The sequence below is a fragment of the Pelobates fuscus genome, chromosome 10 (genome assembly GCF_036172605.1).
Source record: "Pelobates fuscus isolate aPelFus1 chromosome 10, aPelFus1.pri, whole genome shotgun sequence".
Classification (NCBI taxonomy): domain Eukaryota; kingdom Metazoa; phylum Chordata; class Amphibia; order Anura; family Pelobatidae; genus Pelobates; species Pelobates fuscus.
In genome coordinates, this window is record NC_086326.1 from 106,975,001 (window position 1) to 106,986,700 (window position 11,700).

Genomic DNA, 11,700 nt, shown 5'->3' on the forward strand with positions numbered 1-11,700 from the left:
TATGGCACGTGTGCCATGCATAGCACTCAATGTGCTTTTTTACAGCACTCAAGGCTACCAGAGGCTCTGGCCTATCAGGAGTTAAGTTTGCTAGTGCAAAGTGAGCAGTGATGAAAGGTGGTGAGTGATAATCCTCAATTTACATATTGCAGCAATTAGAGGAAGTGATCTCAGATCACTTCACTTCCTCCCAGCACCTGTGAACAGGAATCCACAATGTTGTAGAGCAGCCCGCGTTGGCTATTGCATCTCCTGCCCTAGATCTGTATCTAGCCAGCCTGGGGATCTAAAAGCACCCACACTGCTAGATGTACACAGAGCTGCAGAATAAGCTTTAACAAACAGCTCACACACAAACACACACACACAGTCCCCATAAGCACAACACCACTGACATACACACTCAACCAGCTTCTCGCATGCAATGCCACAAGCAGCCTCACACATACACATACCACCAAACTCAATGGGACATATTATGCACACACACAATTCCACAAGCATCCCCCATACACAGCCCACATTCATAGGTATCATCATCGCAATACCACAAACTACTTATTAACATATGCAGTATAACATCCCACATACACACAAATACAACTCTACAAAGCAACTGGAGCACCCATAAATAACACAAGCAGTAAACTGTAACATACACACCTTAATATACAAAAATAGGACCAGTACGCCAAGGAACTTCAAGATCTTGTTTTGGCACAGTACTACTGAAAGGTTGCCTACTTCTGGTTTAGACATTAATGGCTGTGTATTGAGTTATTTTGAGGAGACCGCAAATTTACCCTGTTATACGGGCTGTACACTTACTACTTTACATTGTAGCAGGCTGTCATTTCTTCAGTGTTGTCACATGAAAAGATATAATAAAATATTTACAAAAATGTGTGGGGTCTCCTCACTTTTGTGAGATACTGTACCTTTATATACCTTTTACCATAGAAATAGTTGTGAATTATGATTTGTTTCAATATCTTTCCATCCGAAACACTGTTTGAAAGCTGGATTCGTGCATAATTGTTGATAACACATTTTTACACATGTTTAATTGACCTGTATTTTGCTTACTGATCATTTCACTGGACTGCATAGTGTTATAGAGTCTAAATGGACCCCTTAATACTGTCTATTATACCCTAATGGCTGCCCTGTATGCACCTATTTATTTCATAAAAATGTACTGTTATATTTGATAGAAATGTTAATTAAAAGTTAAATTACTGATGGTGGTTATCTCGTTAATCTGGTTTTGATGGTTTTCACTGGAGATGTGTTCCAAGATGTGAATGTTAGTTATTAATATAGGATAGGCCCACTCATATTTGTTCTAATTACTACCTGTAGGGTTCTGGACAACCTAATCCAGGGATGAAATTTTCTACTCCAGATTTCCCTCTTTGCTGTTATTTGCCCAACACAGAGAAAGGTAGAGAGGTAAGTTTGTACCCTCCTTCACTTCCCGTTATCTTTTTTCCATCCTTTTATCTATATGGTTTTCTTGCAAGACAAGTTTTTGCTCTTTGTAAACTTAAATTTGTAGATTATGTTAACGTAGTGTACGTATAATCTTAATTTTAATAATGACAGGAGGCGAGTATTTTGCATAACTTTCTTTACTTATGCCTCCAGCAGCACAAGTCAATCAATCAAAAACTTTTAACCAATCCTAGGCCAACATAGCCTGTATATAAGTCTTTGGTGGGCGTGTCTATTCCTCTTTCTTTGATGTGTGAAATCCTGTAACGTCAGGTTGTGGAGTGTCCTTTAAACTGGAACTCTGTAACTTTAAACGAACGTAGCTTGGACTGAAGCTTGAGAGGTGTTGTCGCCCGGTTCCCGAATCATCTCATGCTGGAAAAAACGGAAATAGGTGAAAGGTGTGGAAATGGACTATTGTCCGCATGCAAACCTATATATCCGATTTAGTTAATTAATATATCTAAAGTCTAGGTATTACATTGACAAGTCTATTAAGTTGTTAGCTACAGTTATATCTATACTGAAACTGATATCATCATACTGTATGAAATCTCACATACACAGTCTGTAAGGTCGTCATAACTGTCTGTTAAATGCTGAATGGCGAGTATTTGGGTGGGAATAATACCAATGTCTACGGGGGGGAAAATACTCGCCTCCTGTCATTATTAAAATTAAGATTATACGTACACTACGTTAACATAATCTACAAATTTTATTACATGACAGGAGGCTTCCTATTTTGCATTTTTAACGCTGTGGTAACAACGAAAAAGATGCGTGAGATGTCTGTCGAAAGTAGAAAACTCTGAAGGTGTTTTCTCTAGTCCAGTCTGCCGAGCGCAAGATGTCCGTAAGTGATGCTCCCGCTGAATATGCACGCGAAGCCGCCGCCCCGCGTACTGAGTGGGCCCCGAAATTTGGTTCTACCCCTGCCAGGGATAAGAGCCATCTAACCCATCTGGCCAACGTAGTGGTAGTTACGGGTTTGTATGGTTTAGTGTAAGATACCAGTAGTTGACCCGATCTGTAAAAACGGAGCGATTCGGTAACCTCTATGTACCGAAGTAGGGTGTTCACAACGCATAGCCGCGGAACCGTCGGAAAAAAGGGGTAAGATACGGATGTGGAGTCCGTCTTAGTCCTGCGAGACACCGTGAAGGTAACCCCTTCTGGTGTTACAGTGAAACCGTTTATGTCAAAAGCCCTAACGTCCGCGACTCTGCGAAAAGAAACTAAACATAGAAGGAGAGTCAATTTGGCTGATAGTTGTCTCAGAGACAGGGTCTCGTTGTCCGGCCAGTTCCTCAGGAATCGGATAACTACATCTACATCCCAAAGAGTGTTATATTTCGGGTCCGGAGGTCTGGTTAGTCTGATTCCCCGAAGTAGACGGCATATTAGGGTGTTTTGACCCACTGGTGTACCGTCTATTGGGGTGTGGGCCGCCGAAATGGCGGATCTGGTGATATTAATTGAGCGGTATGCTCGTCCTTCTGAGAAAAGGTTTGACAGGAAATTTAGAATGCAGGGAATAGGTGCTGTAAAGGGATCGAGGTCCCTTTCCATGCACCAGCGATTCCACGTGTTCCATGCGGATAGGTAGCTGCGCCTAGTGCCAGCTGCCCAGGAGTCCCATAGTAGGTTTCTAATCGTCTGCGATAGGCCTGAGACATTCCAGGATCCCCGGAAAGATTCCAGGCCACCAGTTCCAATCGGTCTTGTGTAATCAACGGATGAGGTTCCCCGTCCGGGTTCACTAGGAGGAATGGGAACACTGGTAGGAGTAGCGGATGGTCTTGAGACAGAGCTAGAAGGTCCGGGAACCATGCTTGGCTCTTCCACAATGGTGTGATCAAGATTAGAGAAGTCCTCGCTCTGCGTAGGTGGTGGAGGACTCTCGGCAACATTGAAAACGGTGGGAACGCGTAAGCTCCCGTTTGTGGCCATTGTTGGAGGAATGCGTCGACTGCTTCGCTTTGAGGGTCCGGAAGCCAACTGTAATACCTCGGTAGCTGAGTGTTCGTCCGTGATGCGAAGAGGTCTATGTGTAGCGGACCTCTTACTTGTCTTATCCTGTGAAAGGTAGTGGTGTCCAGGCGCCAATCGCTGCTGTCTCTCCAATGTCGAGAGAACCAGTCCGCCGTGAGGTTGTTGACTCCCGGTAGGTATTCTGCCTTGATCGTGATGTTGCGGGGTAGGCAGCATCGATAGATGTCCCTCGTCGCTTCTGTCAAGGCCCGTGATCTGGCTCCGCCCAGGTGGTTTATGTACCGGACTGACGAAAAATTGTCCATGCGCAAGAGAATGCAGCAGTTGGACATGTTCTTGGCCAGACTCCGGATCGCGAAAGAGCCCGCTATCAACTCCAGGCAGTTGATGTGTAGGAGTTTCTCTTCCTCCGACCATGGCCCTCCGGTGGACGCCTGTGCACAGTGGGCTCCCCAGCCCCATAGGCTGGCGTCCGACTCCAGGACGAAGTCCGGGTTCGGACCGAATATGGCTCTGCCGTTCCAGGCCTCCATGTGGAGGAGCCACCATCGGAGTTCCGTCAGAATTTCTGATGACACTGGGATCCAGTGGTCGTATGTATGTCCTTGCCTCAGGTGATGGGCCTTCGCCCGTTGCATGGCCCGGTAGTGTAGCGGTCCTGGGAAGATCGCTTGTATGGAAGATGACAAAAGGCCTATTATTCTGGCCAGGAGGCGAAGCGGTATTGAGTCTCTTCGAAGTACCCTGCGTATCTCTTTCCGTATTGTTGCAATCTTTGAAGTGGGTAACCGGAGGGTACATGTTCTCGAATCTATTTCGAATCCCAGGAATTGAACCACCTTGGCTGGTTGGAGTGAAGATTTTTCTCTGTTTATGATGAAACCCAAAGATTCTAGCAAGAGCACTATGGATCTCGTTTGAGATTGAAGCCTGGGTGCTGATTCGCAGAATATCAAAATATCGTCCAGGTATATTAGGCAGCGTATGCCCTTCTCTCTTAGGTGAGCCATTACCGGCTTCATGAGTTTCGTAAAGCACCATGGTGCTGAGCTGAGGCCGAATGGGAGACAGGTGAATTGGTAGGAGAGATGTTTCCATGTGAAGCGGAGGAATGGGCGGCTGACGCGAGCTATTGATACCGATAGGTAGGCGTCCTTTAGGTCTAGTCGGGTGAGCCAGTCGTGTTGCGACAATAGGTCTCTTAGAAGGTGGATTCCTTCCATTTTGAAATGTCTGTAGGTGACAAAAACGTTCAGTTGCCGTAGGTTGATGACCGGTCTGTAGTCTCCTGTTTTCTTTTGGACTACGAAGATGTTGCTGAAGAAACCCGTATCGTCTGGGGCGGCTTCCACCGCCCCCTTGTCGAACAGGGTTTGGATCTCCGTATCTATGATTTCGGTGTGTATTGCCGACGCTCTTATTGGTGGTGGGCGTCGGTCCTGTACCGGGGTGTTTGAGAATTCGATCTCGTAACCGGCTACTGTATTGAGGATCCAGTTGTCCGAGGATATCTTTTCCCATTCCTGTGAAAAAAGACACAGTCTGCCTGCAGTCATGTGTGAATAGAGAAAAGGTATGTCGGGAATGCTCACCTGCATTGAAGCGTCCGCGGGTGCGGGTGCCTCTTGAACGGAAGGATCCTCGCTGGAAGTTGGATCTCGAGGTTGGGAAGAATGCTTGAGATGATTGGTGTCTGGGGCCTGTAGGCCAGAATCGGCTGGTGGCTCGGCCCCTTTGGCGACCAGCCCTGGCAAAAACTCCCCTGTGTGGTGTGTTGTTACGAAATACTTGCTTGATGGAGGTCTGAGCCTTATTCAGAGTGGTGAAGATGCTCACATGTTTTTTGAGCTCAGTTATGAATGAGTCACCAAATAGCTGACCGTTTGCTAACGTCCCATCTCTTTCTTACCCAGCTCCATCAGTTTCGGGTCCATTTTCAATAATGCAGTTCTGCGGCGTTCTGCGCACATTGCTGCATTGGTGTTGCCCAGCATACAAATGGCCCGTTGTGCCCACTCGCGTATAGTGTGGGCGTCCAGTGTAGTGCCTTGGGAAAGGGCTAGGTCAGCCAGGTATAGCATTTTCGCTAGAGGACCCAGGATGTCAAGGAGCTTGTCTTGGGATTCCCTAAGGCCTTTTTCTATTCCTTTCCGCGGGTCTCGGCCCGCACGGGACATGAACAGGGATACAGTAGAATCAAATTCTGGGGTCACTGCAATTTTATCTGGTAGAGTTGGTCTTGGGCATTCTGCCCGAAGCCTTGCCCTGACTTCTTTGTCCATTGGCTTTCTCAGCCAGAAATGGATGAACTGAGCCAGGTGATCTGGTAACCCCCATTCTGTCGATCTTGGGTGTCGGATCGTGCGGGGGTCAAACATGGCCGTCCCCTGGGGGTCTATAAAGGTGCCCTCTTCTTGATCAAGGTATGTGTCTTGATCGTATTCCTTGTCTTCTGCTTGGACGTCTAGCCAGTCTTCGTCTTCCGAGCGTGAAGCCCCCGCTTTCCATTCGTCCATGATGTCAAGCGATGGAGGGGGACTGCGATCGTCGTCCTCTGATGACGGAGAGTATGGAGGGGAAGGTCCTCTCCTCGCTGCCTGGCGGCTCTTTTTCACTGGAGTTTTGCCTCGTTGTCTCTGGGTGTCCAATACGGTGCCCTTCCGTTGCCGTTTTATGGCGTGGAGGTCTCCGGGGAGGACATCTTCCATTACTTCCGTGGATTGATCAGTAGCTGTATCAGGTTTTGGGTTCTGCATGAGCAGTCTGCCAATAGCTTTCTCCACAGAGGCGGCCACCACCGAGTTAATAATTGTCTGCCAATCTGATGGTGGTAACTGTGGTGAGTCACTCATCTTGTGTTGTATGTTGGGTCTGTCTGTGGAAGACAGAAGAGTGTTAGGTTCCGAAATATGTGAAATGCCGTAAGATACAGCTTTCACTACTATTGTGGTGTCACATATATAATGGTATAGCAGGGGATGAGCCTGCTAGTATTGAGTCACTTAACTTTTAAAGCAGGGGTAAGACTGTATGTACTAAGACACTTAAATTATAGCAGGGGATGAGCCTGCTAGCAGTGAGTCACTTGCATACGTACAACACTTATATATTTAGCAGGGGAGAACCTGCTGGCACTGTATCACTTGATTTTATAGCAGGGTATGAGCCTGCTGGCACTGGCACTTATATTATAGCAGAGGATGAGTCTGCTAGTATAGTGACTCTTTGCGTGTAGCAGGGGATGAGCCTGCTTGCACTAGTGACTCTAGATGGAAAGCAGGGGATGAGCCTGCTTGTATTGTGACTTTGATAAGTACAGTAGGGGATGAGCCTGACTGTACTGTGCCTTTAAGGTGTACAGCAGGGGATGAGCCTGACAGTACTGTGCCTTTAAGAAGTTCAGCAGGGGATGAGCCTGCATGAACTGTGCCTTTAAATATGTGCAGCAGGGGATGAGCCTGCAAGCACTGTGCCCTTAATAGGAGTGTATGAACTATGTCTTTAAGAAAAATATATATATGCAGCAGAGAAATCGAATGTATTTGACAAGGGTATATATACACAGTATGGGCAGAGGGAAAAAAGCGAGTACCAAAAACTATGAGGATGGGTCGTTTGAATAACGACCGTTGGAAAAGCTAATGGCCGTCGTGGGTTTCGCGAGAGCGAGATCCAAGATGGCCGCCGTTCGCGCCAAAACGCTAATGCGGTCCGCGATATGATCGCGGTCCGCCGTCAGGTTACAAAGGTCGCCCTTAAAAACGGTTTTGTCCCTCCAACCCCACACCCACCTCCCGAAATGTCCCTATGTGTCCTCCCTAACACGAAAACAAACGCGGTCGCGTTAAAAACGCCGCGGAAAAATGACAGTGAGAAAGGGAGACAGTGCAGGGTGAGGAGAGGTAGGGCAAGAGGGAACAGTACAGAAAAATAAATAAATGAAACTATTACTGACAGTATTAAATAATAGAAGAAACAAATGAATTTCTAACAATATAAAAGTCAATATGGAATAAATAATTTCTGAAGTAGTACTCTGACCTGTGCCTTCTGGAAGCAGCAAAGAAAGAGGAATAGACACGCCCACCAAAGACTTATATATAGGCTATGTTGCCCTAGGATTGGTTAAAAGTTTTTGATTGATTGACTTGTGCTGCTGGAGGCATAAGTAAAGAAAGTTATGCAAAATAGGAAGCCTCCTGTCATGTAATAAAATTACTTAAAATGACACAACCTATCCTAGTCATCTATATAGCTTAATGTATTGGTAATTATGTAATGCAGTAATAGGTGTATCTCATTTTTTTTTTTTTTTTTTTTGGTTTGACAAAAGTCATAGTAATGCTCAGTGTCCAAGCACCATCTGGTACTTTGCTACATAATAATGGATACATCGAACTTCTTCATTATCTGTTCTTGCGTGGCATTCTTATCACTGCACTGAGCAGGTCAGAAATAAACTTGGTTGCATTCCATTCAAGAACTTGGATGGATAATGTAGAATCTATATTTTCCTGTAACAATGCCACAAATCTAGATTACAAGACAAGAGCTAAACACAATATATTGTTATAGCTATGTTTAAAATAATCACTGATCTTTTAACCATAGGTCCTGCGTCACCTGATTGAAGCCTGGGATCATCGAATTCTCTTCCCCATTCAGCCCTCACGTGTCCCTGGGGTTCCAGATTCTGTATCTACTTCTCGAATTCCTCTCAAGACAGAGTTTGGTTCAAATCTCACAGGGAAGGGATTTCCAGATCCTCAGTACCTGGACAGTGTTTTACGACAGCTCCGTGACTGGGGCATGACAGGACGGTGAACACAAGAAGCCACTGATATTCCTGTATACTTTGTTGGTGGCATCATAATGGTTACATTAACCAATCAGTCTGCAAGCAAACATGTCTCTGCTTTTAGTGCAGAATAGAGTATTTACACTTATATAGCTATATTTGTGTATGTTTTGTTTTAGTTCATTGTTTGTCTTTCATCCGTTGTGGGTATATTTGAGGTTGTTTTACCTTCACGAAGCCCTTCACTGCAAGTAAGCAGTTTATTTTGTATATACTGAAGCATATCCAATGTATATTTTCTTTGTTCTTTCTGGTACCACAATTAATAGCATATTCTAGTAAATAAGGGGTGGTGATTTTCTTCATTTGGTTTAAACTGGCCAAGTATCAACTGCTTTAAAAGTTGCACAAGCTTCCTAATTAACAATTAGGATGTTAATACAATATATTTTAGAAGCTGGAATATAAAACTGGCCTCAACCTAGTGTAACATTTTATGTAATATTTGTTTCAGTGACAAAAGTTGTACCAAAATGTTAACCACCTGCTGAGGTTGCTATGCCCTGCTAGATATCAGTCCATCTCTAGGAGATGTTACATATTTGCATAGTTAATGATGTTGAAGTTCACATTCAACTCTAGTATTTTGTTGATCGTTAATAAAGAAAGAAAGGGAAACACTCGTACCATTGTTAGTATATGTTAACATTAGACAGTGCAGACATTTCTATTTTAGTAACTATTTTTGTGTAGAGTTTAACATGACCTTACATCACATGAGCACATTGTCTAAAAGATTCATATTCACATACACACACACACACACACAGGGTAATAATTCACTACAGTTTGAATTGGAACCAAAAAATCCAAATAGTAACGTAAATATCTGATCTGTAAAAATTCTCAAACACAGCTATACTCAGTAAGCAGTAGTTATTACGCAAATTTACCCAAGACAGTCTAAATCCAGCTTTCTTGCTAAATATTATTTAGATCCTCACTTTGCTATGGATGCTTTATGCAGTGAGACTTCCCAAGTTCAGGGAATAGTAACCACTGCCAAAGAGCATCAGTGGCACTTTGAGGGGCTAGAATCTTTTTCATGAAGTTGGAGATTGTAGTATTTGTGGGGCCCCACAAGCATTCTCTTTGTTATGTAAAGTATATTGCTAGGAAATCGATTTTGGTGCTTTCTCTAATGCAGGTCTGCACCATACTGTATGGAATGAATATAAGCTAGAGTGGGTGGGAAAGGTGGGGGAGATGGATTGGACGAAATAAAAAAAAGTTGGGGGTTGAAGGTAGAAAAAAGTTTGTTTGGGGATGTATGTTGAGGGGGGCCCTGTGGTTTGTTTTTTTTTCCAGGCAAGGACACTTTCTCTAAAGTGTAAGGTTGAGATTAACCATGGAACCATCATAAAAAGGGCCCATAAGTTGTTGTTTTTTTTTTAGAGAAGAGAATATTGGATGGGGCAACTGTCTTGGGTGCCATCAACCCGCCATAGTTTATTTTTTTTTTCTTTCCAATCTAATCACTTTTTGAATAGCTTGGTCTGTTAAAAATACCACTACTACTGTTTTACTGCTCTACTAGTGTACTACTAATAATAATCATATTGCAGCCTTTTTGTCCTGGATTAGTCTCAAGACAAATCTAGTTTAACATTTAAAAAGATGGAGTAGAATGACATTTTACAGTGGAATCTTTGTAAATATTTTCTCTCTTTATTTTGAAAGTGTAAATTATTATTTTGATATAAGCTTAGTAGATCTTGATAAAATGCTTCTAAGTGCTCTGTGTGTCTGTTTAAATTGTTTCTTTCAATGTCACAGTGTCCAATCCTCAAAATTGACCCGATAAATTAGTCTCTCGTTATATTGGCATTCTGGCACAGAACATAAAGTCTCATTGACATACGACTATTTGCAATAGTCCTGTTACACCACTTCAGATTTCAGTAAATTGCTGGTTGCATCCAAAAATGATTACATTAATCTCAGAAAGATTAATGACGCTTTAAATACACACTCCCTAACTGTTCACTACATGACCACAGCCACTTCTAGGAAGTTGTGAATTTTTTGTTGTTTCTCTTCGTGAAAAGAAGAGATTATAATCCTGAAAATTCCTTGTTTCAAAGGCTATTAAAACACTTTTAGGTGGTTTCTAGAAGATAGTATTCATTTTATTAACATGATCAATTCTAGAATCTTCTTTATTGTGTGAATTTTTTATTTTGCAATTTTTTTAAACTTTAAATATGCGTTATTAGCAATGTGAACAAAATAAATATGATAATGAAACCAAAGTGAGAATTTTGCTCTTTTTTAAAGTGAATTTGACCACTAGGAACACTCTTTTGGCAAGAGGTATAAATAGAAGGCACAATTTCGAACAATGGACAATATATGCTTATTCTTTTTTTGCCTTTTTCCTGTATGTGTTACATTGATGACAAATTATAAGATGGTGGGACACTACACTTGACTCTTAGATTTGACTCTGCCCCCTCTGTTCTTGTTTTCCCTAATGAATAGGGATTTGTCTACATGGCACTGTAACCTTCAAAACACGTGAAGAGTCCATATATTTTAAAGACAATAAAACCACATAGCCCCATATTCCCATTCATTAGTGAAATAAATAGAGCAAGTAATTTTAAAGCTTAACTCTAATGTAATAGGTGTAACGCAGAGCTAAGTCTCTAGATGGCACCAAAGGATTACTTTTTAAAAATATGTTACCATAGTGTACCATATATTTAACCCCTTAAGGACCAAACTTCTGGAATAAAAGGGAATCATGACATGTCACACATGTCATGTGTCCTTAAGGGGTTAAACGTTATTTATTTAAAATAATATATATGTACACAGGTTCATTTGTGGATTTTTCCAGTTTGTAGTTTTGTTTTTTTAAATAACTAGTACTGCTCACCCCTCCTCCCATCCTCCTGTTCCTCGTGCCATATATGATGTTGTCAAATTAAAATGTCCAATATTTTTCTATGGGTCTGCTGTCGGTAACATCATACCAGTCACTGCAGGATTACAATATGAGTTGTATTTTAGGATCGAATTTGTAGAATTATCCACTAGCTTAAGAAATATCTCTCTACATATAGTAACGAAGCAGTCTGTCTTTGCAGAGACACTAGCAAGCGCCCCCATACCTCGAATGTGCCCAGCCTTAGGTCTGCTACTAATGGGATCCCAAATGGACCTGTACCTTCCAGCCAGCTGCACATAATGTTGGATTTTAACATCAAAAGCAGAAGCCTGGTGGCAGGGTTGGGATGGTGTAGTCAGGTGGCACCAGAAGTGGAGAGGTAGCTCGTTTAAGTTCTGCTCTTCATTATTATTCTAATTATTGCCAGGACAGATTTATGTGCACGTGTAGCTGTGTGTAT

General features: G+C 42.8%; 1 protein-coding gene across 1 annotated transcript in view; it reads left to right on the plus strand.

Moving 5' to 3' along the window:
• The window catches only part of DTX4 (deltex E3 ubiquitin ligase 4), a 32,829-nt gene extending 22,484 nt beyond the window's left edge, over nt 1–10,345 (plus strand). Inside the window, exons 8-9 of the mRNA XM_063434752.1 lie at nt 1,363–1,452; nt 8,101–10,345. Coding sequence (XP_063290822.1) covers nt 1,363–1,452; nt 8,101–8,313 — 303 coding nt within the window. The 3' untranslated portion in view covers nt 8,314–10,345. The remainder of the gene's footprint in view (nt 1–1,362; nt 1,453–8,100) is intronic.
• The last annotated feature ends 1,355 nt before the right edge of the window (nt 10,346–11,700 follow it).